Source organism: Indicator indicator, chromosome 7, assembly GCF_027791375.1.
Source record: "Indicator indicator isolate 239-I01 chromosome 7, UM_Iind_1.1, whole genome shotgun sequence".
Classification (NCBI taxonomy): Eukaryota; Metazoa; Chordata; class Aves; order Piciformes; family Indicatoridae; genus Indicator; species Indicator indicator.
Genome location: NC_072016.1, coordinates 31,696,138 through 31,723,795, shown reverse-complemented (window position 1 = coordinate 31,723,795; position 27,658 = coordinate 31,696,138). Strand labels below are relative to the sequence as shown.

At 47.6% G+C, this 27,658-nt stretch overlaps 1 protein-coding gene across 3 annotated transcripts in view; it reads left to right on the top strand.

Moving 5' to 3' along the window:
- The window catches only part of CTBP2 (C-terminal binding protein 2), a 66,317-nt gene extending 39,384 nt beyond the window's left edge, over positions 1-26,933 (top strand). For 2 of the 3 annotated variants that reach the window (XM_054382077.1, XM_054382076.1), the window contains exons 2-9: positions 13,661-13,815; positions 15,457-15,601; positions 19,731-19,937; positions 21,734-21,948; positions 22,903-23,033; positions 23,794-23,921; positions 24,825-24,942; positions 26,753-26,933. In XM_054382077.1, the coding sequence (XP_054238052.1) occupies positions 13,661-13,815; positions 15,457-15,601; positions 19,731-19,937; positions 21,734-21,948; positions 22,903-23,033; positions 23,794-23,921; positions 24,825-24,942; positions 26,753-26,933 (1,280 nt within the window). Of the gene's footprint in view, positions 1-13,659; positions 13,816-15,456; positions 15,602-19,730; positions 19,938-21,733; positions 21,949-22,902; positions 23,034-23,793; positions 23,922-24,824; positions 24,943-25,070; positions 25,074-26,752 lie in introns of those variants that run through there. The other variant, XM_054382078.1, reaches the window with a different exon arrangement.
- Positions 26,934-27,658: the final 725 nt, after the last annotated feature.

Below are 27,658 nucleotides of genomic sequence, written 5' to 3'. Positions count from 1 at the left end.
ATCATTAAACTTTGTCTGTTATCTTTATTCAACCAAGAAAACTGAAGGTAGGCAAGGTTTGCAGAAAGAGGCAATCTCCTTTATTAGACCGACTTGTATAGTTAGAAAAACACACATCCTTTTGGCACCAGATGCTTCTCTTGAGTTCTCCACAATTGTACATTACATTAAAAATTAAATTCTTTCAGTTTTCAAATGGGTATTTGTAAGAACTGGATTTAAAAGCAGCTCATGAAAATTACTTCATTTGGTTTAATTTGATTTGGACATTTGAAGAAATACTTGATACCCCTGAATTACAAAAGGTGTTTTCCTGGATTGAAGTTTACCTGTGGAAACCTGATATCTGTATCCACAGAGTCAAAATTTCTGCATGCAGTCGCAAAAGTGTGTTCTTTTGTCAGCCTGAGAAGTCTTTGTAAGGGTATGGAGATGCTTTTCTTTTTTTTCTGAAATGCCTACAATGCTCTTTTGCAACCTCAGGATGCTTTCAGTACACAGTATTAGTGAGCAGCTAGTAAGGCTCTACAAAGGTGCAAAGTCAAAGATTTCAAAGGGATCAGTACAAAATACAGAGTTCTCTGCCCTGAGCACCACCTTTTTCCCCCCCTTAGTCTAAAAGAAAACATGATTAAATGGTAATATTCTAAGATTTTGGAGGCTTTTACTAATCAGTGTATTGTTATTAATCAGTGTATTTTCTACGTTACAGGAGATAAAATTCTATTATTAATAACATTTCCAGTGAGAGGTTTTGTAGGTTCACCCTGACCTCATGAAATCCACCGCTTACAATACAATTTTGTGTTGAGTGTTTCCTTTATTCTTTGTAGAGTGCTTTTTTTGTTGTTTGGGGGTTTTTTGGTGTTATTTTTTATAGCCTTCTGTGTTGTCCAATACACCAGTTTAAAATTCCCTCAATCCAGCTTAGTCTCTGCTGTATTAATGCATGACTCGAGGACACAAAGAGCTAAAAAGGGCTGTATTGTGTGGCATCTCTAAAATGCGTTTTCAGAGAAGTTGGATAAAGAGATTGAGATTTCCTGGAGGGGCTTATGGGTTAGTTTTGATTCTAGCTGAGTGAGCAGGCTTGCAGGTGACTCTGAGAGAAGACATCAGGGAGTGAGATGCTGCAGGGCCCCACATCACCCCATTCTTGTTGCACTTTCCAGCAGACCCTGTTCATCTGGGAAGTGGCTGCAAGCACCATGTGGGATCCTCCTTCATTGTACTGATGTATCTGGGGAGACAGCTTTACAACAGTATGAAAAATCCTAGAATATATTAGTTAAGGAACATGGGTTGAAGCAGTAGTTAAGGTTCTTTTCCTAGGACATTACATATAGAACCCTGTCTTCTTAATGCAGTCATGACCAGTAAATCTTGCCTGAGGTAGAACCAGTCATTACGTAGTAAAAACTACATAAAATACTGGGGTTCTGTAACGTTCAGCAAGTGTAACCCAAGGGGAAAGTCAGAGCCAGCTCATTGTTCCCCCAGCACAACCATTACCTGCAGGACCAAGCCCAAGGCAGAGATGCTGCTCTGGGGTGTCCAAGGGATGACGCTCCCTGTGAGCTGCTTTGCTTGCTTACCTTCTGTGGCTGGAAGACCCACAAGCAAACAGCCTTCCTCCATAAACTGTTTCTCCAAAGGATAAAATCCAGTCCTCCAGTACATCTTCCTGTGCTGTGTAGTGCAGTCATCTCCTTGATCTCCCATGACAGTGTGCCTTCTCGCCTGGCAAATAATTGATAATGTGCCTGGAGGGGATATCAGCCCCATCCAGGAAAGTGTTTCTGTTAAGGACAGCACACTCTGAAATATGTGCCAAGCTGATGTACGCACTGGAGGGTTGTCCTCCCATATGGTGGGTTTCCTAGTGGCCTCAGTGGCTTCCTTGGGTGAGAGCAGAATCGCCAGGTGCTGGGGAGCTCAAGGATGGGGACCCTGTCATGGGGGACCACACTAGAGAGACATCCCCAGCCCAGGCTGGGGCCATGATTTGGGCTGCGGAAGTGGAGTGCAGATTTTATTTGGTAACCCTGGGAGAACAGGTGGGGTTTGGTGGTTGCTGCCAAGCCCAGTTTTGTTTGCTGTGTTTTTATATTTCTGCCCGAAATGTCAGCAGGAATTCAACGTGTGCCCCATTGTTTTTTTTCTCTTTTTTTTCCACGTTAAAATCCTACATTATACTTGTAAAGCATTAGCTGTAAAGTAAATCAACTTTAATAGCAAGTAGGTTGTAGTTAAGTGCTTTCAAATGTTGGTATTTAGGTGTTTGGTTTTTTTTCCTCAGTTATGATCCTGTGCTACAGGGAAGTGAGGGTGTTTATCTTAGGGAAATGAGTGGGATTTGCAGGTGTTCAGCACCTCTCACGACCTTGCAAGATTATTCTCTCACTCATATATTTCCATTTTGCCATCCTCTCTGCCCTAAGTGGAATTGGTCTCAAATTCGTCAAAGGGCAATGAGAGAGCAGAGGGGGCTCTGGGTACAGACTGGGACAGGGAAAGAAATGGAAAAAAAGTGAAGCAGGAAACTAGGACAACAAAAGCAGAAGCCTTGTATAGGCTGTGAATGGGCTACAGAAAAGATGGAAACATAGCTATGGTTGGGCTTCCTCTCCACGATGAGGTTTCTTTCATTTGATCTTTGTGATGGAAGAGGGGCAGGGATCTGAGAGCAAGTGGTATTAAGAGAGAAAGTTATCAAAGGTCCAGTGACCTCAGCAGAAGCATTTGTAGGTTGAACAGTGGCTGTTTCAGTCTTCAGAAGGGATGACCTTGCAACAGGGTCGCTGAACAGACGGTTCCAGCTGGGCTTGTGCACTTGGCAAGTGCCCAGAAGCTATTTTAATAGGTCTTACAAGGGACAGGGCCTTGGCAAGACCTGTGGGTTTTGGAGTGAGCTCACCGTGCTTTTTCCTTTAGTAGCTAGCAAGCATCACTCAAGCTGTGCAAGAGTCCCCAGGAGTACACATGGTGTGGCTCACAGGACTCAGGGACAACCCACGTTCTTCTCTTTCTGCTGGTACATGTCGTCACAGTGTCACTCACTGCCCCTGGCTTGAAATTTTGTGCTTTTTATCACTTTGAGTGAAGATGCTGGAGATGTCCAGCTAAATTTAAGGAATTGAATCTATTCATCATCCCAGGCCAGGGCTTTGGGTGCTCTCTGGGTGGTCTCAGTTCCTGCCACAGCCCATCTGCAGCATTTGCAGGAGGAACTAAAGCAGCTGCCAGCCTGTTTTGGTGCTTTGCACTTGGCCAAAGACTGCGTTGGTGGGAGGCTCTTAGAAATCTAGCTGGGCTCTCACTGAAGGCACCCACATTGCCCTTGTGGAAAGAGCATTAAGTAAACCCTGGACTGGATCACTGATGAGTTATTCTCCCTTCTTGGTGCTAAGGGACATGGTTAGTGCTAAGGGACATAGTTTAACATCAGACTTGGTAAAATTAAATTAAGGTTGGTGTTGGTGATCTTAAACCAAAGTGATTCCATGATTCTTGTTGCAAATGAGTGACTTGAGATGACAACAGCTACAGGTGGACATGGAGAAGAGGATTTATTTTCCAACAGGCTCCCCAGGCTTCCAGCCCAGCAAAGTGGTCCTGCCTCACCAGCTTGCTCATCAGTGCAGTAGAAACATCATTGTACAGGAAACACTTTAAGCCAACAGCAACCATTGTCATACCCAGCACAGAAACTCCTCCAGTGCCTTCTCAATCAGCCTTTTCAGCCTAGAGAAGAGAAAGTTCCAGGGACACCTTCGAGCAGCCTTCCAGTATTTGAAGGGGGCTACAGGAGAGCTGGAGAGGGACTCTCTGCAAAGGCATGGAGTGAAAGGACAAGGGGTGATGGCTTCAAACTGGAACAGGATCAATTTAGATTAGACATTAGGAAGAAATTCTTCCTCATGAGGGTGGTGAGGCACTGGAGCAGGCTGCCCAGAGAAGTTGTTGAGGCTCCAAGCCTGGAAGTGTACAAAGACAGACTGGATGGGGCCTTAAGCAACCCAGTCTAGGAGGTGTCCCTGCCAATGGCAATGGGGTTGAGGCTAGATAATCTTTTAGGTCTCTTCCAGCCCAAACCATTCTATCATCTACAGAAAACCTCCAGCATCTCTTAACAATGCCAGCAGCAATCAGAGCAGCATATAGAAAGCCCTGTGTATATCTTGCTTAAAAGATCAGTAGGACCTTCTGTCCATCATAATGGGAAGGACTAATGTCTATGCTTAACACCAGGATAATTTAATTCCTACAAGGATTTCACAACATGATGTTTCCTTTGTTTTCCACTCAGAATCCCTCATTATCAATGTGCCAATGCACATTTAAAAGGTGCAGGTGGCACACAGACAGTCAGTGTGATTGAACTCATCTTGCTTCCCAAAAACTGGATCCAAATGCTTGCTTTGATGGATCACTTCTTTCTTTTTTTTTTTTTTCATTTGAGGAGAATTTCCAGTCTAAACCGTAGGGCTGTCAGCTGTCTGTCTGTGATTAAACCAAGAGTTTGCCCCCCACAGCGCTGGTACACTGTCAGCAGTCCCACTGCTGGTCTCACAGTGGACTCGGGCAGCATCGTTTGAGGCTGTCCCCATGCCAGCACTGTCACTGTTGGTCATCAGGCTCATCTTCAGCCTTGATTTTTACATCTTCCAAAATGTCTTTGCAGCCTCTAACTCCCTCAGAGTGATTTGAACTCTGAGCAGCCTCCTGCCCAGATGGCTAATATCAGCAGCATTCCCCTGCGCCCTTGCATAAAGCATCAGCTTCGTTTTCCTTCCATTTATTTATTTTATCATTCAGTTAAAAAAAAAACAACACAATGAAAGCTGTCTGTTTCCTGAAGCAGCTCATTTATTTTGTACTGCTGTAATTTGTTTCCATTTGGGTAGAAGGGAAAAGAGGATACAGAGGATAGGGAGGGACCCAAAGGAGAGCTAGGGCAGGATGTCATCCTTCCTGCATGATGCCACGTGGCTGGAATGCATCTCTCAGAGGCAAACGTCACTTGTGTGAAATGTAAAGAATATAGGCTGCAGCTGAAGTGGCAGCCCTGGAGAGAAAGCATTTTCTCAGGGTTCTGGATAATATCAAGAAATCCATCCCCTGAGCATTATGGGTATAATTCCTTTGCAGCACTGGGCTTGGTAATGGAGTACATTCAAGGAGAATTTATTGGGTTTTTTGCTGCCTTCTCTATATTGTTTTTAACAGGAGCTGCCAAAGCTCAGCTTTGGTGTTGGGATGGTCTGAGAAGCTGTCTGAATCCCTGACCCCCAGATGAGTTTTTCCTCTTTTTTTCTCTCATAAAAACTCTATGAATGCAAGAAACTGAACTCCTCCAAGCAAGCTTTTTTTTTTTTTTCTTCCAGGTGCTTCTTTTAGCTTTCTTGGTACATCCCTCACCACCCCATATGGCCTTTCCCATCTGCTCTGCCATCTCTCTCACGTGTTGTGGCAGCTCCTGCTGCCTCCCTGGCCTTGCCATCCTTTCTGTCCATCCCCAGCTCCACATTCCTGCTTACTGAGGTGCCTGGCTAGCCCTGGAAGCAAATGCATCCCTCAGACACCCCCCATCTCCTGTCACCTTGTTTGGCCATCAGGATTTTCACCCTAAGATCTTGGCTATATTGTATTACACCAGTTTATATACCTGTGGCTGCACCTAGAGTGCTCCTAGATGAGATGTAGTTCAGACATTATTTCATAGAAAAGGAGCGCTCTGGAGTTTTCCTGCGCTTGTGCTTGACTTCCATAGAATCATAAAATGGTTTGGGTTGGAAGAGACCTTTAAAGATCACCTAGTCTGACCTCCTCTGCAGTGAGCAAGGACATCTTCAACTAGAGAAGGTTGCTCAGAGCCCTAAACAACCTAAACTGAAATATTTCCAGGGATGGAGCATCTCCCACCTCTCTGGGCAGCCTGGGCCAGTGTTCCACCACCTTCAGTGTAAAAAATTCTTCCTTCTATCTAGTCTAAATCTTCCTCTTTTAGTTCAAAACCATCACCCATTGTTCTGTCACAACAGGCCCTGCTAAAAAGATTGTCCACATATGTTTTATAGAAGCCCCCTTTAAGTACTGAAAGGCCACCAGAAGGTCTCCCTGGTCACTTCTCCTCTCCAGGCTGAACCAAGCCAACTGTCTCAGCCTGTCCATACAGCAGAGGTGTTCCAACCCTTGGATCGTTTTTGTGGCCTCCTCTGGACTTGCTCCAACAGGTCGATGTCCTTCTTGTAGTGAGGACTCCAGGGGTACACAAAAGGAGGTGAAGAGGTGCATCTGTTTCTGGTGTATCTCCAGGGTCTGAACGAAGAGTAAGAAAATACCTTGTGTATGTACTGCTTGTGGTTGCTGGTTGCTGTGTGCTTCTGTGGTTCAGCTGGGGACTGTAATTGCCGTGTTGGTATCAGCTAATAAGGGTATAGTTTTATATGGGAATTTCCTATTAATTTTTAAAGGAAACCCTGAAAAGTTATCTGAAAGGGGAACTGGCAAAAAGCCAGCTCTTGTGTGCTGACAGGAGGAAATGTGCTGGAGAGGTCAGGAGTTTGCATGGGTTCTTTCCAACAGCAGGTATGAGTTTTTTTGCTTTCCAGTCAGGACGCTGCCCCTCCCAAGGGAGAATAAGCCTTGCTGCCTCCTTACCCGTGTTTTTTGGAGCTCAGGAGTTTCTATGAAGCATGATTTCCTTTAGCAGAGCAGAAGGGACTGCTGTGGACCTGTGGCTTTTCCCTGTGGGCTGAAAGTCATCTCCACTTTGCCATAATCCCCCTTCACACAGCAGCCTTGGCTGGGAGGGTGGAGCCCGTCAGCTCTAGCTGCATTAGAGACATTGGTTCAAACACCTAGGTCTCCTCCAAACAAGAATGGTTTCCCAGTCTTTTCCCACAGAGGTGGCTTTCCAGAGGTTTCCCCTCTATGCACTCCTGAATCAGAATACAATACTGGTTTGCAGCCCATGTAGAGAATGTCCTAGGGCCACCATGGAGTGGAGACTACTGAGCCACCTCAGAAAGGCACTACAGGACTTTCTGGGTTGTGGGTGTGATGGCTGGGACAGTGAGAATTGGAGCACCCCAGCAATGGCAATGTAAGTTCAAGAGAAAGATGTGTCTAAATCCCCCTGTTTTATACTCAGAGACTGGATTTTAGAGATGCTGACAGGTCTTTTTGGTGTTTATGTTGTAAGTCAGGACCAGCTTCAGGTAATAAATCCTTGTTCTTCTCATTCCTGACCCCATCATTCACTTCCAAGACTCTCTTGGGCATCCTGAGGCATCCAACAGAGATGCATGTGCCCATGAATTGCTGTCTGTTTCTCTCGGATGTTTCCCTTGGCTCTGGGTGCTTCAGACCCCCTAGCCTGTGAGGGGAGGGATGATGCTGTTTGAACCAGCGGGATGGTGATAAAATGTGATGGAGGAACATGTATCTACACAGGCTTGCCTTGCTGCTGACCAGTTTCCCCACCTAGTGCATGTCTCCCAGGTGAAGGATTGGTGCACCAGCACTGCTCTGGTTCAGTTTTGCCTTCCATGGCTGAAGATCAGTTTGATGTATCCAAGGTAGTTGGAACAATGGCCACCTAGATCCCTCTGTTAACTAACCTGCAGCACTCTCTATCCATGGAAAGAGTAAGATGGTTTAGTACTAATGGTACTAAGTGCGAGTGAGATGCAGATTTTTTCATGGATAAGGATTGTCTCTGGTTGTTGCTGCCACTGGCAGTGAGGATGGTGACTGGAAAGAGGAGAGAAAAGAAACAGCAACAACAAAACTGCTCTAAGCCATGTGCTGCCATGTGTTCTGGAGGCAGGGCGTTGCACAGTTCTGAACCTCCCTCCACACTTTGCAGGGAGGCGGGATTGGGATCATAGAATCATCGTAGAATCACAGAATGGCTTGAATTGGAAGGGACCTTAAAGATCATCTAGTTCCAAACCCCCTGCCATGGGCAGGAACACCTCCCACTAGACCAGGTTGCTCAAAACCTCATCCAGCCTGGTTTTAAATACTTCCAGGGATGAGGCATCCACAGATTCTCTGGGCAACCTATTCCAGTGCCTCACCACCCTGGTAAGTAAAGAATTTCTTCCTAACATCTAAATTAAATCCACCCTGCTCTAGTTTAAAACCATTGTCCCTTGTCCTGTCATGACGATACGATACAGGCATGCTGTTACCTATTTGGGACAAACTGAGCATCTGCAAGAAGATGTCTTGTGCTAGTAAGTATCCTTCGTGATCCTGAAAAACAGTTGATTTACACACCGAGAAAGAAATTGTGTGCTAGATGAGATCAGTGCACCCTTGCTTTCCCCAGTGCTTTGTTTTCCTGGTGCTGCTAAAAGCTATCAGCCTGTTCCTGGAGCCTGGTTCAATACTCTCTGCATGGAAAGGCATGTTTCATTTTTTAGTTAAAAAGAAAAAGCCACACACAAAAAAAAAAAAAACCCAAACAAACACAAAACGCAGCGTGGCACAGATTAAATCCATTTGAGACAACTTGGGGGAAAAAAAAATCAGCCCGCCGTATGTGCAAGTCAATAGGAGGAGGGGAGTGGAAGGGGGAAAAGCAACTGTGACATATACAAACCCTTTAGTGTGCATAGCATAAGATTTTTTGGCTGGCACTCACATGATTTTATTCAAGGGCTGGGAAAGAACTACGATTAGTTAAAAGCTTCGGCAAAGTCTGGAGGGAGTGCTCTGAAGAGTTGGGAGCCGCGCAGAGGTGACTGTAACTCCTCTCGCAATTTCAGACTATTCTTCCGTCACTCAGGACAAAAGCCTTTTCTTTTCCCTCCGTGTTCAAAGAGACATTTGTCTTGAGATGTTGCAGCTGTGGGCCGCGGGATTGCTTGTTTGAAGATACCCCCTCGTAGACGAAAGGAGAGGCAACGCAGTGAAAAAGTGGTAGTATTTTATCGTGTGTGGGTTCCCCCCCTTCCTCCTCCCTCCCTCCTCCTCCATTGCCATGTGTGGTTTTTAATAAGAAGAAGAATGTGGAGGCAACATTTTCCAGGCAAGGGGAAATTTCCTGTTTCTTTTCTGTTTGTTTAATAAAGTGTGTAGTTGACTGTAAAACTGTAGCTACTTTGTTGTGAAGGGGTAATTCAGGCGAGTGTCAGGATTGCTTCTTGATGCACTTTTATATACTGCAAGTGACCATGCTTAAAGCCTTTTTTATTATTATTTTCTCTCTCTCTTTTTTTTTTTTTTAATGCTGCGTGGCGTAGGCAACTGAGATTAATAAGAATTAGGCAAATGGCTTCTGCTTTTGTTTCTGTGAGATAGTACCAGCCGTCTTGCGGTCACACAAAGGCTGCCATTTAGCAGGGAGCACTCCCTAATTCTCTTGGCAGGGGTGCTATTGGGATCGGATACAAGTGGGTGGCAAAGGGGAGGAGCGGCAGGAGAGGACAAGCAGGCTTTGTGTATTAAAAATGAAACAAAAGCACTTTATACGCGGGGCTGCGTGCAACAAGCGGCGCTGCCTGTGAGCCGGGGTGGAGTTTGAGTTCTCAGTGTGACTGCAAAACCTTTCTTTTTTTTTTTTTCTCTCTTTTTTTCTTTTTTCTTTATTTCTTTTTTTTTTTTTCCCAGAAACTCTTCCTTCTCTCCCTCTTCCTTAACAAGCTCTCCCTGCAGTGCTGGCGAGCATCCGCGGGCAGCTGAAAACGCCTAGAAAAATATAAAAATACATCTTGAACAATACTTGCCGCAACTTTGCAAGAGCGGCTGCGGGTTTATCGGCAAAATCAGTTTCAGATGCCAGGGAAGCCAACAAATTTGGCAGGCTGTAGGGAGGGAGAGCTGATCCTACCTCAGCCCCATAGAGAGCTGCTCGGCTGGCTCCTGCCGGCACTGCTGGGACGAGAGCTGATCTCACCCCAGCCCCAAGGAGAGCTGCTCTGCTGGCTCCTGCCCTCATCGCCCTGGCTTGCTGTGGTGCCCATGCATGGGTCTTAGTCGAAACCATGTTGTAGACCTTGGTGGAGAGACTCTGGTGGTTCTTGCAGAGCGAAAGGGTTAAGAGCTGTGATGTTTGATCAGAATTTAGGGAGGGAGTGCTTGGCTGTTTAATTACTTTCTGATCCGTGGCATACCTTGTTCTTAATGAAGCAGTCGCACACAGAACAGATGTACTGTGTATGAGCTTGGGTAAAAAAGAAAAACAGGCTAAGTTTAGCTCGGCTTTGCCAGCCCAAGTATTTTGGTTTGATTGTGTTTATGCAGGAGGTAGGAACCAGGACTGTGAAGAATAGATGCAGGGCAGTGGAGAGGCACCCAGAAAGGCATGTGAGGAAAATATACCGTGGCTGAAATTGCAAACCTGCCACTGTTTTTTATTAAAAGGTAATTTCCATATATTATGCACTTCATGTCCTACTGATTTGCTTCAAAACTTGCCTTGTCTAGCTGGAGTAAATTCCCTCATTGAAGCAGAAGTGCGTGGCATTCCTCTGCCTACCTCGGGGTCTCCAGCCACCATTCAGCCTTGACGACTGCACTTTTGTGTGCAGGCAAGGGTGACAGTGCCTAAGAAGCCTGTGTCATCCTGCACAATTACATCCCTAATCCCAAGCAAAGACACAGATGCTGGGTTTTTTTTAAAAAAAAAAAAAAGGCTGTGTTTGGAAGAAGCTTATGTAATGGCAGCATAATAAAACCGTTATTTTGGGGCTCAGATTGAATGTCAAAGTTTCAGATAACCCTTGGTTTCATCTTCCATGGGACTTCACAGAAAGCTACCACCAGCCTCTGTGTGCCTGCTGCTCTGCCTAAGGGCAGTCCTAGTCCTTGGTGGGCACCAAAAATCAATTTGCCTAGACAGAGGCATAAAGATTTATGGCGTAGGGATGGGGACGGTGGCCACCAGGGCTGGGACCACCACAGCCACCTTGGTCCTGCATCAGATTCCTTTTTATTTACAATTGTGGTGTAAGGCTGCTAGGTGATGCTCTAAGCCTTGGAGATCGTGCGTGTTGGTAAGCATTTAAGTCAGTGTTATAATTCACTCGCTCGTTAACCTGAGAAAATAATCTAGCTGCAGGATGGTGCTTGACAAAGGAATGTGTAAGCCCTCGGAGATTTTTGCATGTTTTTATTCTTGCTTATCTGCTTACGGCAAGCTTCTTTCAGTTATCCAAATCGTCTCGGCACTCTACCCTGCCTACTGACACAGTTGCACTTCCATCTGGATGAAATGCACGCAACCATCATCTATTACTTCCAGTACATGCTACTAGAGACCTCGGTAGGAAGGACAGAGAGAAGGACCTAGTCTAAAAACATTTGCATGTAATGCTGAAAATCTCCAGTCAGGTCTGCTGGCTTGGTTAGTTCTTCATTCTAAAGGCAGATTTGATGAAACTGAACAGAGAGCCATTACACCCACTCCCTTAAGCCCGCCTGCTTAACCACAGGGTTATTTTTTTCCCATGTACAAGAGAAGTAGCTCAGTGCTACCCCACATTTTGTACACAGCAGTGTAGATCCCTTCCCGGGGCTATTAATTACTTACTGAGAATCTGTTGTGGCAAGGAGTCTCTCAGCCTTGAGGAGAAACCTTGAGAAGCAGCCCTGCTAAAGGGGAGATCCTGGTGTGCAGCTTAACAGGCCCTGGGCTGTCCACTAGGTATGGAGTAAGATAATTGACTCATAGCCATATTTACATACCAACCACAGAATCATAGTATAGAATCATAGAAGTTAGTTTCTTCCAAGTTTAGCTTGAGATAGACATTTACCAGCCCTGTGGTTAGGTGGGCACATTGCTCAAATGAGCCCTTAGTTGTTGGGTTGTGTCTGTCTCCCCAGAATCTACGTGACAGATGCATCCATTATGATCACAACTCATGGTTACCACTTGAGCAGAGCTGCAGGAAACACTGGGGAAAGCAGAGCACACCACCACAGAGGATCAGTGAAGGAGTCTCCAGCTTTTAATTTTAGTCCAGCTTACTCAAACAGTGCCATAGACAGTAACATTTGTCCTGTAATGCTCCACGTGAGATGTTTGCCCTTCACAAACAACTCCACAGAGTTCCTCAGCCAAGTACCATGCTTGTCTAGCTCACCAACATCATCAGTTTCACTGTGAGGTACCTGTGATGTGATGCAGCAGAGAAGGCTCTCATCCAGATGTCGTGTCTGCTAGCTCCTCTCTGAAAGGATTGCACAACTGCTGTACTTAAAGGCAAGGCAGATGTTGGTTGGTAGCTCTGGAAGGTTCTTCTGGTAAGGAGAGGAGCTTATCTAAGACTGCTTGTGTAGGGATTTGAAGGTTCAAACACAAACCTTCCAGGCCTGGCCATCCCATGGTGTGGCAACATAAATAAAACACCACTTTGTGCGCAGATCACCTCCTCCCCCCATCTACACTTCTCCCAGAAACCTCCAAAGAAGATAATTGGGATATTTTGTACAGTCCTAATGCAGCAAGTGTCTTTACTGAATAGCAAAGGGAAGCCTAGATATTTCCAAGTGATTTGTCTAAAAATGAACCAGTTAATCCTCGGCAGAGCAATAAATAGGATATAAAAATCAGGCTTCTGTGGCCCTTGGTGGTGATTGTTCCTCTCCTCGCCTCTGTCTGGAGAACGTGTTATAAAATGAGAAAAAAACAGTACAGCTGAACAAAACCCTAAATATCAGTGGTTTCAAGGAGGCAATCTATGGTGAGGTGTCTGTAAAGGTGGGAAGAGCAGTGTCCGAGTAGAAGCCTCATCCCTAGAAATATTCAGGATCAGGTTAGACAAGGCTCTGAGCAGCCTCATCTAGTTGAAGATGTCCCTGCTCACTGGAGGGGGCTTGGACCTTTAAAGGTCCTTTCTAACCCAAACAATTCTATGACAAAATGAGTGTGTTCACTGCCATGGTGGAATGAGGTCTGCAGCCTTTTCATCTGATATATGTTGGTCCTTCACACCAACTCCAATCACACATCCTAGAGCATCCTGTGGTGACAGAGCAGGTTTGGTTTTTACAGAGTAAGCTGAGCTTCACCATTCTCAGCTTGAAGCCTGTTGGTAGTTGGTGATATAACAAATCTGCCTGCTTAAGAGGTCTTGGGTGTAGTTCTGGGATTTTCCAGTAGTCCTGTTTTCCTAGTGGATGTCTGTTTAAGCTTTTCTTTCTGAGGTAGTCAAAATGGTAAAGTCATTCCTTAAAAAAACAGATCAAGTGCCAGCGTGTATCTGTGAGGTGAAATTCCAACCCTTCTGCAGGGAGGGAAAAATTTACTCTGGCTTGGATTTCATTTTGCTCCTGAGATGCTAAATAAAATGGTTGAAAAGGCCAGCAGCTCTGGCTTACGTGGTGTGCTTGAAGTGGATCCTGTTTTGGTGAGGATGGGCACAGTGGAGATAAACCTCCATAAATTCCCACGGACAAATGGAGTTGTCCATCCCAGTCCTGGGAGCAAGCCTTGCTGTGTTTACCTCTAGCCAGGACAAAACCACAGCCATGCTCCCAGAGAGAAACATGGAGTTGCCATCACCCCCTCAGATTTGCTATACGAGCTGAAGCCGTGTGCCACTGCCCCTCATCCAACACAGGAGTCACACACAGGTGCCACCACTGCTGGGGGGACCTTCTGCTGCCCCCAGTGTAAAAGCCATGTTCCTTCTGCTTGCAGGTATTCGCCCTCAAATCATGAATGGCCCCATGCACCCCCGGCCCCTGGTGGCACTGCTGGACGGCAGGGATTGCACAGTGGAGATGCCCATACTGAAGGACCTGGCGACGGTGGCATTCTGTGACGCACAATCAACTCAGGAGATTCATGAGAAGGTAACAGGAGCTGTGAGAGCAGGGGTGGGCTGGGGGACAGTGTGCTCTGGTTGTCCTCTGCTGATTCTTCTTGAGGAAAAAGAGTAGGAAGCTGTGCTTTGAGCCCATCAGCAGATAACACCATCAGAAGTCACTGCAGATTAAAATTCATCGAGGCTGTTTTAGACACCAGATGTTGTTTTGGAAAAAAAAGTCACATCATCTGTTCACATCAGGCTTTTTACATCAATATTATTAATGTTTCTCATGGGTTTTGAAGGCTGCTTGCTTGGTTGCAGCAGTAACAGCCACCCTGCACCTCCCCTGGGTGCTTTTCTAACACCATCCCACGCTGCAGCTGATGGGTCTCCTCGGGTGCTGGCTGCACCTCAGCAGCTCATTCCTCCCCCTGCAGTGAGTGGGTGAGGTCTGGGCAGTGTGCAACAGATCCATACAGTGTGCATGGGCGTTTCTGCTTCAAAGCTCAACTTCTTGTAAATACTTCTTCTAAAATTATTCTTTGTGCACATTTAGACAACTCAAATGAAGTTTGAAGTGGTCAGAAACCACTTCTAGGATCTAGGATAGAGAACTTACAAATAGCTTCAGTGTTGATCTTTGCAGTACTTTGAATATTAAATGTAGGGGAAATCACACAAGCATAGAATAGAAATGGTTTGGATTGGAAGGAAGCTTAAAGATCATCTATTTCCAACCCTCCTGCCATGGGGAGGAACACCTTCTACTAGATCAGACTGCCCAAAGGCCCTTCCAATCTGGCCTCGGACACTTCCAGGAAGGGACCATCCACAGCTTCTCTGGGCAAGCTGTTCCAGTTCCTCACCACCATCACAGTGAAAATTTCTTCCAAATATCCAAATATCTAATCCCCTTGTCCTATCACTACACTCCCTGGTAAAGAGTCCCTCCCAATCTTTCCTACTGGAAAGCCGTAGTAAGGTCTTCCTGAAACCTTCTCTCCTCTGGGCTGAACAGTAAAGAGGACAGAGACATTTTATGAGGCACTGATAGATAGATTTAGCCAATCTTGGAGAATTTGGATCAGTTTCAGGTTTCCAAAGCACTGAGTTACCTTGTGGTGAGTGCTGATGAAGGCTTGAATTTCCACTGAAGAGAATGGAGTACAGCCTTATGTGACTGAAGAGCCTCAGACAAATCTTTTTAGGTACATCTTGAAGACATGTGAACAGTCTGACAGACATTTGTACTTCCAACATACAAAAGAAGGTTGAGGAGTTAAGAGTGACACAAAGCTGTGTTCAAAACCAATAGATACTGCCATAACACTTAATTCTTTTATAACAGCAGAATCACTGCTGTTGGAAGCAGGATTAGCAGATAACCCCCTGGAAAGGGGTCCAGGTGAGCCTAGTTTTCCTCTGCCTTGTCTTCTCAGATGTAACATCATAATTCTCAGATATCCATCTGATTTGTTCCCAAAGGGAATGGCCTCAGTATCAGTGGGTCACACCCCTGATGGTTCTGGAGACACCTGGAAGTGTCAGCTTGCATTGTGCCTGGGTCAAACTGCAGGTCAGCAGTGAAAATGTCCAATTTGCTGTCTAGTATTCCTGATTCAGGAGTTGCAGGCGTCCTTGCCCTGTGGTCCTGGTGGCTCCTGACATCTCTGTTCTGTTGCAGGTATTAAATGAAGCTGTTGGGGCAATGATGTACCACACCATCACACTGACTCGAGAAGATCTGGAGAAGTTCAAGGCCTTACGGGTCATTGTTCGAATAGGCAGTGGCTATGACAACATTGACATCAAAGCTGCAGGGGAGCTTGGTAGGTCTCAACCCTTTCTCCTTGATTCCCTCTCATATCCTTCTGAATCTTTAAAATCAGCACAATCAGCTGCTTCCCATCAGAGCATGCTGGAAAAGAGGATCTGCAGCCAGGACTCCCCAAAAGGGGTTGATTCAGCCCCTAAAACTATATGTGCAATTTACATTCTTTGCATGTAGAAAGTATTGTGACAAGAAAACTTGACCATGAAGTCAAGAAAATGGTGTAGTTTTAGAAGGCAGCTTTTAGGCTCATGCAGTGTTAAAGTTGCCCTGAGTCCCTCATTCCTGTGCTGTCCCTAGTTCCAGGTGCTCCTTTGTCCTGACGAATATTTGTGTGTCTGCTCTATTTGTAGCACAGGAGAGTTGATCTAGCTTTGGAAAAAATGGAGGAAGGGTGTTTGATTATATTTTTGAAGCAAGATTAGTGTCTTGATCTAATCTATCTCTCAGAGCCATGCCCACACTGATAGGAAGTCAATGTGTCATGTGGTGGAGCAGCAGTTTTGTGTTGACTTCTTGCTTCCTCCTTTGCCATCCTATCAAAGGTGCCTCAGGAACTTGAAAAAGACATATGCTGTGCGAACATGTTACATGAGATGCCAAAATCACAGAATAGCTTTGGTTGGAAGGGACCTTCAATATCATCTAGTCCAACTTTCAACCCAGCACTGCAAAGTCACCACTAAACAATGTCCCTAAGTGCCAGGTCCACAGGACATTTAAACACCCCCAGGGATGGTGACTCCATCACTGCCCTGGCCAGACCATTCCAATGTTTGAGAACCCTTTCAATGAAGAAATATTTCCCAATACCCAGCCTAAACCTCCCCTGGCACACTTGCATCCATTTCCTCTAGTTCTGTCACTTGCCACCAGGGAGTAGCTGGGTGCTCCTCACTCCAACCTCCTTTCAGGTAGTTGTAGAGCGCGATGAGGTCTCCCCTCAGCCTCTTCTCCAGCCTGAGCAACCCGAGCTCCCTCAGACCCTCCTCATAGGCCATGTGCTCCAGGCCCTTCACCAGCTTCATTGCCCTTCTCTAGACATGTTCCAGCACCTCAATGTCCTTCTTAGAGTGAGAGGCCGAGCGCTAAACACAATATTCAAGGTGTGGCCTCACCAGTGCCGAGTACAGGAGCATGACCCTATTTCTGCTGGCCACATTGTTTCTAATATGAGATAGGGCACCACTGGTCATCTTGGCCACCTGGGCACACTGCTGGCTCATATTTAGTCAGCTATCGACCAGTGCCCCCATGCGCCTTTACAAGTTGCAGCTTTGCAGAGGGTCATGTCAAAAAGGAGCCCCTATGTCCCTCTCTGGGATTTTTCTGCATGCCTGGATTTGGAGGATGCATGCAGGCTGTATTTCATGGCTGTCACACAGTGCTGGGGCCACTCAGTTTCCATACTGCTTTGCACAGTCACAGAGACTAAGAAGCTGCCTGCGCTTGATTGTATTCACGATTTTAGCAGCTGAGTTACAACCAGTTTTGATCCTCTGATCCCAAGAATCAGTCTGTCAGGGAGTCCTACAGTAGTGTTTATGTTGTCCTGTGTTAGAGGTTATCTCAGGGGATGTGAGGAACATCAGCTGGTTCACGTGAGCCATTTTGCAGAGATAATTGTGATAAAAGAGTTTCAAACAGCCATTCCTAAAAAGCAATTCTCAATGTAGTGAAGTATTATTATTTTCTTTTCAAGAAGAGAACAGTGTCTTCTCAACGTAATGGTTTCCTCATGTTTTTAACTCTTATTGTTATTATCCATTATAACAATGTTCTGAGGCTCTGCACATCAAGAAAGGAAAAATATAACAGAGAAAGTAATGGGATACTGTGGAATAATCCTTCTCTTTATACTTGGCAAATTGGGTGGCCAAATGATGCAGTTTCGAGTAGAAAATGTAATGACTACCCACAAATGTAGCGTAAAGTTTAATTGGTATTGTTCTCCATAAGGTAGTTTCTAAACCGCAGTCAATAAATGGCCAGTGTTTGAACACGGTGCCTGGCTGCTCACTAGTGGCTGCTAGCACCTTGCTGGGCTGGTGGGATCATTTTGCATAGATTTATAGAATCATAGAATAGTTTGAGTTGGAAGAGACCTAATTCCAACCCCCTACCATGGGCAGGGACACCTTCCACTAGAATAGGTTGCTCAAGGCTTCATCCAACCTGACCTTGAATACCTCCTGGGAGGTCCATGACCTCCTTGGGCAACCTGTTCCAGGGTCTCACCACCCTCACTCTAAAGAATTTCTTCCTAATATCCAGTCTAAATCTCCCCTCCTCAAGCTTCAATCCATTCCCTGTCTGTCTGTCATTACAAGCCCTTGTAAAAAGTCCCTCCCTGGCTTTCTTGTAGGTCCCCTTCAGGCACTGGAAGGCTGCTATAAGGTCTATCCAGAGCCTTCTTTTCTCTCATCTGAACAGCCCCACCTCTCACAGCTGTCCCCATAGGGGAGATGCTCCCACCCTCTGATCATCTTCATGGCCCATCTCTGCACCTGCTCCAGCGGTTCAAGATTGTTCTTACGCTGGGGGCACCAGAGACACCCCCAGAACAAGATGTTGGTCTTGACCTATCTGCTGAGGGTGTTTAACCCCTGGTGCTGGCAGCTCCTTCACCTAAGAGTACATAAAAGCATGAGAAGCTCATGGGAAGGGCAGCCTGGTGTCATTCAGCTCTAAAAGCAAGTGGTCCGTTAGAAAGGGGACGTCAACAGGGTTGGTGGCAGGGACCCTCAGTGGAACTGCAGACAGCCTATCACCTTTCAGTCTTCTTTTCTCTTTCCTCATGACCAGCACAGCCCCTGCCTACAAACAAGCAGAAGCAGCTGCTTGACACTCAAATGCATGATCCTCTTGTGAGAAATCCTCTGTCCCCCTCCTTTAGGGGCTTGGGCAGTCAGCGTGGTTTCTGGGCTGCACCCACATCCTCAAGGTGAATGAAATGTTCCTCTCTATGGAAGAGATGGGGAATGTCAAATGAGATAGCATACACTTTAAGATCTCAGGGGGACCAGAGTATCATGTCCTCACCACCTGAAAGGATGTAGGTAGTGTTTTCAGGAGTTGGATGGTGGTGGTGGGATTTTTTGACCGTAGATCATACAATCATAGAATGCTTTGTGTTGGAAGGAATATTTAAAGGTCATCTAGTCCAACCCCTCTGCAGTTAGCAGGGGCCTCTTCAACTAAAACAAGTTGCTAAGAGCCCCAGAACAACCTGACCTGGAATGTTTCTAGGGATGGGCATCTACCACCTCTGTAGGGACAGTGCATTTTTCTCCCACTTCCTGTAGGTCTTTTGAACAGCCACATGGTGGAAACCAGTTTTAAAATGAGAAAAGCAACTCCTGGGAGCAGGGTCATAGACAGGAGGTTAGGAAACTGCACCAAATTCTGGTCCCTGCATAACTTAATGCTTGAAGAGTCTTATTGTGGAAGAGGAATAGCTTCTGCCAGTGCAATCTAAGTCACTTTGAAGGTAGATTAAACTAAACAAGAATAAAATTTCCCATTGCAAAACAAACATTTGCTGCTGGAGTTCCTCCTATGTACATATTGCACTTGGAATCTGCACTTGCCCTTACTCTAGAGAGATGCCAGTGTTTAGGGGACCCCTCAGCATTATTGGTCATGGTGGTTTTTGCAGGGGTTTCAGGCTGCTGTACCCAAACCATGCACATCCTTGGAAAACAGAATGGTAGGGGCTGGAAGGGACCTCTGGAGATCATCTAGTTCAACCCTCATGTTGAAGCAGGACGACCCACAGCAGGTTGCCCAGTAATACAATGTCTGGGTGGGTTTGGAATCTCTCCAGAGAAGGACAACCTCTCTGGGCAGCCTGCTCCAGCACCCTCCAAGCAAGGAAGGCTCTCCTTATTACTCCAGATGCTTAAAAGGGTGACGGGCTGGTTGGGAGATCACAGGATGTTAGGGGTTAGAATGGACCTCCGAGGATCATCGAGTCCAATGCCCCTGCCAGAGCAGGACCATAGAATCTATCACAGGTTGCACAGGAACAAATCCAGATGTAATGTTGGAGGGCCACAAGCCCCTCTGCTTTGCTATGGGCAGCAGGGGCTGTCCCCACCCTGAGCTTCGAGGTGTCACCTCTGCAGGGATCGCTGTTTGCAACATCCCCTCGGCTGCCGTGGAGGAGACAGCCGACTCCACCGTCTGCCACGTCCTCAACCTGTACCGGCGGAACACGTGGCTGTACCAGGCGCTGCGCGAGGGCACGCGGGTCCAGAGCGTGGAGCAGATCCGGGAGGTGGCCTCCGGCGCTGCCCGCATCCGAGGGGAGACGCTCGGCCTCATCGGCTTTGGTATGTTGGCAAGGGGCAGTAGGCCCAAGGGGAAGCCTCTGAGGGAGGCTCAGCACTGCTTCACTGCCCTGGGAGGACCTAAAATGAGCATTTTCAAAAGCAGACCCACCACAGTGGATGGGTGTGAAGTCGGGAGAACATCTGACTCTGATTTTCTGGGGAAGGAGCTGTGTTGTGTGAGCCTTGGCTGGGTTCTTGGAGGTGCACTGTGCCTCAAGAGGGACCACACCAGGCAGTGCTGCCATCCTCTCCTGAAGAACCCCATCCCTGAGCCACAGCTGCACCAGGCCAGCTCTTCCTGAGCCATCCTGCCCTGTGTCGTGGCAGGACTCTGTAAAACAGTTTATCTTCAGTTCACCCATATCTACCAAGAGCTTCAGCATCAGAGGTAGCTCCAGCACCTCTCCTGATGGCCCTCATGGACATCCCTCTTGGAAGCAAAGCCCAGCCATCAGAGAGAGGTCAGAAGGTGTGTTCAGGCAGCACTTGGTGGCCAGACACACACCAAGTGACAGAACCTTGAGCAGAGGAGATTTGGGGAGCAGTTCTGACTTCATTACTGGTTCTATACCCCTCAGCAGCTAGGGACAGCTGTCACTGAGACAACCACAGCTGGGAGCCAGACCACAAGGGCTGCAGCAGCTGTTTCCCCCACTTATTCAATGCTGTTCTGCTGCAAAGCTCTCAGGTAATTAGTGCAAGAGGTGAGGTGGGTGGGTGAGGTTAGAGCAGGAGGTCCAGGCTGGCTTCTCCACCACTACTAGCTGGAAAAAAATAATGGAGCATGTGACAGACTAGGGCAATCTCCAGCAAACCACAGGCCTCCTTCTTCAGCATTGGGACCTTTCTGCTCCCAAGCCATGATAGTTGCCTTTGTCAAGCCCAGATGCCCAGCTCTGCAGTGAGAGGCTGGAAACCCATCACAAACAAGTTTCCTAAGAAAAGCAGCAGTTTTTTTCTTCCCTTCTTCAGATTTTTTTTTTTTTTTTGGTAGACAGAGCACCACAGAGGAGCATCCTTCTGCAGCATCCAGAGCTACACACTGGTGGGGCTGAGCCACACAGAGTGCCTTCCCTGCTGGACCTGTGTGGCCAGGGATGGTGTTCAAATGGCCATGAGCTGGCAGGGGTCTAATGACCTCCCTTGTAATTTTGTTAACTTTTCTAACAATTTTAACACAAGCACTTCACATTTGTGAGAGCGAAGCAAAGTCCTCCTTGTGCAAGGTGGCCAAGGTTTGCCCTCCAGCCAGCATCCCTTTGTGGGCTGTCCTGGAAGCCCAGGAGACCTGCACAGAAGTCTTCAAGCCAGGCTGAGGCTCAGGCTGCAGGGCAGTTCACAGAATCATAGAATGGGAGGGCTTGGAAGGGTCCTCTGAAGATCATTGAGTCCAGACCCCTGCCAGAGCAGGATCATCTAAAGCAGATCACACAGGAACACATCCAGGCAGGCCTTGAAATTCTCCAGACACTAAGACTCTTACCACCCATTCCAGTGCTCTGCCACCTTCAAAGTAAAGAATTTCCTTCTCCTGGTTAGACGGAACTTCCTATGTTCAAATTTATGCCCATTACCTCTTGCCCTGTCACTGGGGACCACTGAGAAGTCTGGCCCCATCTTCCTGACACCCACCCCTTAGATATTTGTCAGCATTAAGTTTCCCCCTCAGCCTTCTCTATTCCAGACTAAACAGTCCCACCTCTCTCAGTCTTTCCTCATATGACAGATGATGTTCAGCCATGTGAAGCCCAGGAGGTGGGACTCAGTTGATTCACTTCCTCTCTGTCCTCACACAGGTCGCACTGCGCAGGCAGTCGCGGTCCGAGCCAAGGCATTCGGCTTCAACGTGATCTTTTATGACCCATACCTGCAGGATGGGATAGAGAGGTCCCTGGGAGTCCAGCGGGTCTACACGCTGCAGGACCTGCTCTATCAGAGCGACTGTGTCTCGTTGCACTGTAACCTTAATGAACACAACCACCACCTCATCAATGACTTCACGATTAAGCAGGTAATGCACCTCGCCCACGCAGCTGAGGAGAGTGCTCTGCTCTCCAGCACATACACCCCAAATGTCCGTGCTGACCCTGGGTTCCTTTGTGGTCACAGCCAGAGCAAGACTGCCTTAGTGCCTACAGGTCACCTCCAAAATAGCTAGTGGCAACCAAGGACCTGTCACCCTCCCCATTAATTTTACCAGATAAGAGAGCCCATGGCAGAGAGGGGAGGGCAAGAGAGGGTTTTCATTGAGAATCAGAGAATGGTGGGAGTTGGAAGGGACCTCTGAAGATCATTTAGTCCAAAACCCCCTGCTAAAGTAGGTTTTCCTGGAGCAGGTTGCCCAGGATCATGTCCAGGTGAATCTCTCCAAAGGAGACCCCATGACCTCTTTGGGCAGTCTTGTCCAGGGCTCCAGCACTTTCACAAAAAAGAAGTTTCCCATCATCATCTGATGGAAGCTCCCAGGTTCCAGTTTGTGCCTGATGCCCCTTGTCCTGTCACTAGGTACCACTGAAAAGAGTCTGGCCCCATCGTCTTGGCTCCCACCCTTTAGATATTGATGAGCACTAAGAAGATCCCCTCTCAGTCTGCTCTTCTCCAGGCTCAGCAGCCCCAGGTCTCAGCCTTTCCTCCTCCCAGAGATGCTCCAGTCCCCTCAACCACCTTTGTAGCCTCCACTGGCCTCTTGCCAGCAGTTCCCTGCCTGTCTTGACCTGGGGAGCCCAGAACAGGACACAATACTCCAGATATAGCCTCACTGGGGTAGAGTAGATGGGGAGGAGAAACTCTTCAGCAAGCAAAGTTTTGTTTGCTCCTAGACTTTCCATAGAAAGCCCATGTGCACCAGGATGAGGGGTAGGAGCCATTCAGCACAAAAAGTGGGGGACAGTCCTGTTCAGAGGAGGATAGGCCTGGGTCACTTCACTGATCTCACAGTCATCTCTCTCTTCCTGACCACCACCAGATGAGGCAGGGAGCATTCCTGGTGAATACGGCACGTGGGGGGCTGGTGGATGAGAAGGCCTTAACTCAAGCCCTGAAGGAGGGTCGGATACGAGGGGCTGCGCTCGACGTGCACGAGTCAGAACCATTCAGGTAAAGCTCTGCCTTTCTCCTGGGCTGCTGTCTGTAGCAGCCTGTCCACAGGGTGCACAATACCCATGTGCCTTGTCACACAGTGCCAGTGCTGGGGGATGGTCCTGCTGGGTTGAGAAGAGGCTGTGGCACCTCACAGCAGGCTGTAGGTGGTGGAAGGAGCACTGGGAGGTTAGAGCAAGCCATCAGCCTGGGTGCTGAAATAAGACAATGGGTTCACGAGTGCGTGAGGCCAGAGTCACTGTGGGAGCACTGAGCATTTTTGCCCACAGGCTGCTGCTGCCTGGGAAAGGGATTGGTTGTAAGTGAGTGCAGCTCCTCTCACTGCAAAATGATCGTGGGGGTAGGACGAGTAGCTTGTTTGTGTGCTCTTACAAAGGGGCAACTGCCATGTTCACTTCTTCCCACCCTGTGCTAGGTGACCCTCAGCCTGTCCCTACATCTCCACACTGCTGCAGAGACACCCCCAAGCATTTAATCCTATGGGAGCATTAAGAACAGCCACTCAGTAGGTTGGTTTTTCAGCCCTGAGGTCTGGGGTTTTTGGTGCATTTTCAGTTTGTGTCCTGCACAGGAGCTTCTGTGGTCAGTTCGGGCTGGCAGGATGCGCCTTCTAGCTCAGGTGTCACAGGCGAGGTGCTGGGGCCCAATGCTTGCATACACAGAGGGCAAGACACAAGCCTCTTGTCATTTGTAACATCTTCTATCCTCTCTTTAAACACTAATCCACCTTCTTTCTTTCTTTCCCCACTGCTCCCAGTTTTGCTCAAGGCCCACTGAAAGATGCTCCTAACTTAATCTGTACCCCCCACACCGCTTGGTACAGTGAGCAGGCATCACTAGAGATGAGAGAAGCTGCTGCTACTGAAATACGGCGTGCCATCACAGGTACCAGCCCCACAGCTCTTGGGTGTGCCTGGACAGTGAGCCAGGAAGGGTAGAGAGAGGCCTTCACCCTGCCCGTCTCAGCAGGAGACTGGAAAAGGGATCCAACCCTCATTTTCATCCCAGAGAAATAGCTGAGAAACTAGACTTGACTTCTATGTCATTTGAGCATGTTTGTGGTTGGGTGAGGGGGTTGCTTGTGGGGTTTTTTTTAAGCAGTGGGACACTTCTTGAGCATGGCAAAGAGTGGTGTCTGTGACTGGAAAGAATCCCAGAATGGTAGGGGTTAGAAGGGACCTCTGGAGGTCATCTAGTCCCACCTCTCCTGCCAAAGCAGGAGCACCTAGAGCAGGTTGCACAGAAACATGTCCAGGCAGGTTTTGAAAGTCTCTAGAGAAGGAGACTCCACAATCTTTCTGGTTGAAAAGGACAGTGAAGCAATAATTGCTGCCCCTTTTAATGGTGCTATCCCAAAAGATGGTGGAGACCATAGTCAGATGCAGACTGTAGCCAATTGCATACCAAAACCTAATCCCAAAGCAGCGAAGCCACTTCTGTCCAACTCTTGTTGTAACCGAGCTTGCTCCAAGGTGGTGGTCATGATACTCCAGCAAAAGGGTTGAGAAATTGTCCTCCTTGCTGATGTGGCAGGCATAGCTTCACACCTGGCTAGCCCTGGGCTAAGGGAACAGCTTTTCTGAAAACAGAGTTGGAACTGAGAGGAGACTGGCCTCAAACCCTGCACCCTGGGACAGCCAAAACATCCACCTGAAACAAGGGATATGGGATGTTCCCCCTCATCCTTTACACTGATGAATACAGTGAAATAAGAAATAAGCTTATTAGAAGCTGAGAAAACAAGGTAGGACCTGCTTGACACATCCTTACCTTCCTCACCAATTGCAGGGCGCATCCCAGAAAGCCTACGGAACTGCGTGAATAAGGAATTCTTTGTAACAACAGCTCCGTGGTCAGTAATAGATCAGCAAGCAATCCATCCAGAGCTCAATGGTGCCACATACAGGTAAGCTGGAGAACAGGACCACCACAGCCTGCCACACTGTGGGTTCCCCTGCTGGCAAACAGTTTGGGATTCCACCTCCAAAGCCAGGCTGAAAACCCCAGCAACCACTAATTGCTAGATTGGCTCAGCAGGTGAAATCCCCCTCCTTGGGGGACAGAAGTCACCTCACTGGGATTACTGATGCTGCCTGATTGAATCATAGTGGTAGGGGTTGGAAAGGACCTCTGGAAATCAAGCCCAACCCCCCTGCCAGAGCAGGATCACCTAGGGCAGATCACACAGGAATGCATCGAGATAGGTCTCAAAAGTCCCCAGAGAAGACTTCCCAACCTCTCTGAGGAGCCTGGTCCAGTGCTCTGTCACCCTCACAGTAAAGAAGTTTTTTTCCTCATGGTGAGGTGGAAGTTCCTGTGCTCTGCTTTGTACCCATTGCCCCTTGTCCTATCACAGGACATCATTATAGGCCTCCCACTTATAAAGCACCCATTCTGGTGGACCAGCACTCACTTGTGCAGCGTCCCCACAAGTAGCCAGACTCCCCAAACCCATAGCAAGACAGACATGACTTCTAAACTGAAGTGATTGCTAAAAGCTGCTCCTGTCCATGCCCTGATTGCTGTGACCCTGCAGGCCAAGGTAAAAACTCCAGATACAGGTCCACAGCTAGGTGGGTCTCATTTCCACCTACATTCCTGAGATTGGGAGTAGTTATTGCTCTGCTTTGGCCAGCTCAAAGCATGCTGACAGGAGACATCAGGCATGAAGGACTCAGCTGGAGCACAGGCAGCCTTCGGCACGTCACCATTGCCAGAAATACCTCAAGATACAGAGAGCCCTGCAGGGCACGTCAGGTCGCGTTAGAGGGCAGAGGCAGGCAAGAGGATACCCAGCAGCAGAACACTGTGGAAGGCGCAGCTCCAAGCAGTGCTTGGGCCATGACCCTGCAGACAGGTCACAGGCAGCAACTGCCCACTTTGGCTGACAGAACATGGAGACCGAAACAGCCAAAGCTGCTGAAATCATCCCATTTGGTCCTGTTCCTCTCTGCTCTGATGTGGGCAATGTCATTGCCCTGAGGACTAGAGCTTAGTCTCTGGAGGGTGCTTCATCCTTGCTAAGCTGCTCAGGAGCCACAGCTCCGGTGCCCCTGTAAGCTCGGATCAGCTCAGCACCTTGATGGGCAGGTAGAACATCTCATCCCTCTCTGACTTCCCTCCCTGCCTCTCCCTAAGGTGAGGACAGTGGCAGGTGCTTGTGGTTGAGGCTCTTAGGTCCCTCATGTCCCACCAAATCCCTAAAGGTTTTGGCCTTACTGCCCTCGCATCCCATCTTCCCTGGGAACAGTTCTTCTGTCTCAAACTGGGTGTCATTTCTTGAGCTCACTTTGCAGAGTACAATTCATTATGCTCTTAGGAAGGACAGGGTTCAGCTGTTCTCTCTGGTTACATGAGGAAGATGAAGCTCACCTTCTGGCACGACAAGCTTACAAACCAGGGGAGCTGTTCAGAGCTTCACCCACAGGATGATGAAGGCAGCATACCACTATCTGGTGTTTCACAGAGCAGTCCAGCTGATTCCTTACCCAGAGATTCCCTTGTGGGTCAACAACCTCTTAGAAGGTACTGAGCAAGATGCAGCTCCTGTTATCATAGTGGAGGACACGTACCCAAGTGTCACAGCAGCACTGGCGTAACATCGAGACATCCCTTGTAATTAAAACTGAACTCAGCTCATTTTTCCTGCAGTGGTGGTTGAGTGATTGGTGCTTGTTGGTTGTGACAAACCTGCCTCTCTCTGTCCCCTCTCCCAGGTATCCACCTGGGATGGTCAGTGTCACACCAGGAGGAATACCAGCAGCTATGGAGGGCATCATCCCTGGAGGCATCCCCGTTACCCACAATCTTCCCACAGTGGCACACCCTTCCCAAGCTCCATCTCCCAACCAGCCCACAAAACATGGGGACAACAGGGAACATCCCAACGAGCAATAGCAGATAATTTAAAAATCCTTCAATAAACTTAGGACCAAGAGACATTGGAGAAGTTATACCTGAACTGAAAAAACACAAACAAACAAAAAACCCAAACAAAAAAAAAAAAAAAAAAAAAAAAAAGGCTTTCGATACACAATTTCTAACACTGACTTTGGACAGAGGCAGCAGTGGTATTCCAGTGTTACCCACAATGGGATAGCAGTCAAAACTGGGGAGAGGCCCTGAAGAAGTCACCTGCATACTGAAGTGCTGAAAACTAGGATGTAATACGTTAATGGTCAACTTCTGTTATTGTGTGTTAAGTTTCCTTCATCTGTGCATCAATCATATGAATAAAAAAATACGAATTTTCTTCCCCCCCTCAAATTGCTTGGGGAAGATAGGGCTCCTGCCCCTGTTTTCAAACCACTGCATTAAGCCATCCTTAAAGAGCTTGCCCAGAAATGCTAAGAGGAAACCATGCTGTGGCTTCAGCCCTTTCCTTACGCTTGTGTCTGGTTACCTCTTCTAAGAGGAGGCATCAGGACTGGCTTAGAAGTGGAAGACTGGAAAAAAAAAAAAAAAACACCACCAAACAACAACAAAAAACCCCACACCAAACAATCCTTTTTTGCAGTCTCCCAGGGCCAGTGACGTGTAACAGAAGTTCTCCTCCTGCCAGGTTTGTTCTTACCATTCCGGCCAGGATCCACGGGATGGGGAGGGCAGACAGAGCTCCTGGC